At 48.4% G+C, this 2,423-nt stretch overlaps 1 protein-coding gene across 1 annotated transcript; it reads left to right on the top strand.

Moving 5' to 3' along the window:
- The first annotated feature begins 513 nt into the window (after positions 1-513).
- On the top strand, positions 514-1,461 carry LOC101949025 (olfactory receptor 52M1-like). The gene has a single exon (XM_005313245.1). It carries the CDS (start codon positions 514-516, stop codon positions 1,459-1,461), a length of 948 nt encoding a protein of 315 aa, XP_005313302.1.
- Positions 1,462-2,423: the final 962 nt, after the last annotated feature.

Genomic DNA, 2,423 nt, shown 5'->3' on the forward strand with positions numbered 1-2,423 from the left:
GGGTGAATGGGAACAGAGAGTCCTGTGGCACCTTTAAGACTAACAGATGTATTGGAGCATAAGCTTTCATGGGTGAATGCCCACTTCATGCATCCAACAAAGTGGGCATTCACCCACGAAAGCTTATGCTCCAATACATCTGTTAGTCTTAAAGGTGCTACAGGACTCTCTGTTGTTTTTTACAGATCCAGACTAACACGGTTACCCCTCTGATACTGGGTGAATGGGGAACTCCCTATAGCATGGACTCTCCAGCCTGGGGTTCATTGCATTAAGGAACAATGAGGTGAAAATATCATTTTTCAGTGTGTGAAGAGTGACCAATCTGCTTTACCTATGAGAACAGCCTCCAGTAGTGCATGTAGTGTCTCATATTAACATTGTCTATCCACCCAGGCATTTGTATAGCGACCTTCACCCTAGACCCTGGGCATATAAAGGAAGTCGGGAAACATATGGTATATTCAGGAGATACTGTTCTGCCTCAGAGTTGGACACCTTCTCCCCTACTGCATGTCAAATTCTAACACAACCGACTTCACCAACCCTTCCACGTTCATCCTGCTGGGCATTCCTGGCCTGGAGATGGCCCATATCTGGATCTCAATCCCCTTCTGCACCATATATGTATTAGCTGTCTTGGGGAACTTCACCATCCTGTTCATTGTGAAGATAGAGCTGAGCCTCCATGGGCCCATGTACTATTTCCTCTGCATGCTGGCCGTCACCGACCTGGTCCTGTCTACATCTATCCTACCCAAGACGCTGAGCATCTTCTGGTTTAATTCAAGAGAGATAGATTTCAGTGCCTGCCTCACTCAGATGTACTTTATCCATTGCTTCTCATCGATGGAGTCTGGGATCTTCGTGGCCATGGCTTTTGATCGCTATGTGGCCATCTGTGATCCCCTGAGACATTCCACCATCCTGACAAACCCTGTGGTGGCCAAGATCATCCTGGCCGTGGTGCTGCGTGGGAGCATGCTCTCGCTGCCCTCTCTCCTCCTGGTGAGGCAGTGGCAATATTGCAGAACCAATATTATCCCCCACTCGTACTGCGAGCACATAGCTGTGGTGAAACTGGCCTGCACTGACATCCGCATCAGTAGTTACTACAGCCTCTCTGTGGCATTCTTGGTGACTGGTCTGGATGGTTTTTTTATCACCATATCCTATATCCAGATCCTCAGGGTCATCTTCAGGCTCCCCACAAAGGATGCCCGGCTTAAGACTTTTGGGACTTGCATCTCCCATCTTTGTGCCATCTTAACCTTTTACATCCCAAAATTCTTCTCCTCTCTCACACACCGTTTTGGCCACAATGTGCCCCTGCATTTCTTCATTCTCAGTGCCAACGTTTATCTTCTGGTGCCCCCATTCCTACATCCCCTCATCTATGGGTTGAGGACCAAAGAGATCCGTGACAGGCTGCTACAGCTCTTCACTCATAAAGGGGTGTAAATGTTTCTCCTGGTGCTCTGGCACTCAGAATGAACTCTGCGCAGAGCTGACTGGTGACTTGGTTCTGTGCCTTCTTCACTGAATTACATACTGGGAAGTCAAGGAGACATTAAACCCTTTCCTGACCTTACTGTGCTGTGTCAGTTTGACAATGTGGGGAATCAGTATATGTACAACTCACTGGGTTTCCACCTTTCTAATTGCTGGTAAATGGACCCCCAAAACCCCTCGTTTTCTGCCAAGACTCCACCCCTGCTTTGCCTCTTCCCCATTAGGCATCACCCCTGTCATTTGATCATCTTTTCCCCTCCCCTTGTCACTCACTTGAACATTTCCACCTCCCTCCCCCACTCTCTAACAATCCCAAAGGATCGGAAACATCATCTCCCAGGTCAATGAATGTTTCATATATTACCCAAATACATGCTTAGAGCCCCCAGAGTTCTCATCTCCCTTTGGGAAGGTCCCTTAATTACTGTTTATTCCTAAAGCTGGATAATTAGCTCAGAAGCCCAGACAGGCTTATCTCAAGCCTCTTTACATTCAAATGCTGCTTCTCCCCTAGAGGCCGAGCAAACCCCACTGGGACTTCACAGAGCTATATTATAAATGGTGAATATCCCCGTGTTGGCTCTTGGCATTGGATGTTGCTATAGATGCTGGGGTGAGAGAGGCGAGGGACACGACTACCTGAGGGGGATTCCCAGGGAGGACACTTCCCTTTCAGAATTCACAGGTACCCATCTCTTGCCGAGAAGCTCACCTGCTCAACAAACCCAGGGCAATATGGGAATGATGGGGTAGAGAGCAAGTCTGTGGTCCTTTCACTGTGATCCTTTCACAGTATCACTGGCCAAAATGTCACTGTTTTCTGTGCACCCCTGCCCGACCCAGCTGATGGCCTCCAGCACCAAAGTGGCTGCATTTCATTGGCACAGTGGATCCTTCAGGATGAAAGGTTT

Source organism: Chrysemys picta, chromosome 1 (genome assembly GCF_011386835.1).
Source record: "Chrysemys picta bellii isolate R12L10 chromosome 1, ASM1138683v2, whole genome shotgun sequence".
Taxonomy (NCBI): Eukaryota; Metazoa; Chordata; order Testudines; family Emydidae; genus Chrysemys; species Chrysemys picta.

Excerpts from the sequence above, each read along its gene's own strand:
- LOC101949025 (XM_005313245.1), top strand. The coding sequence starts at position 514 with ATGTCAAATTCTAACACAACCGACTTCACCAACCCTTCCACGTTCATC.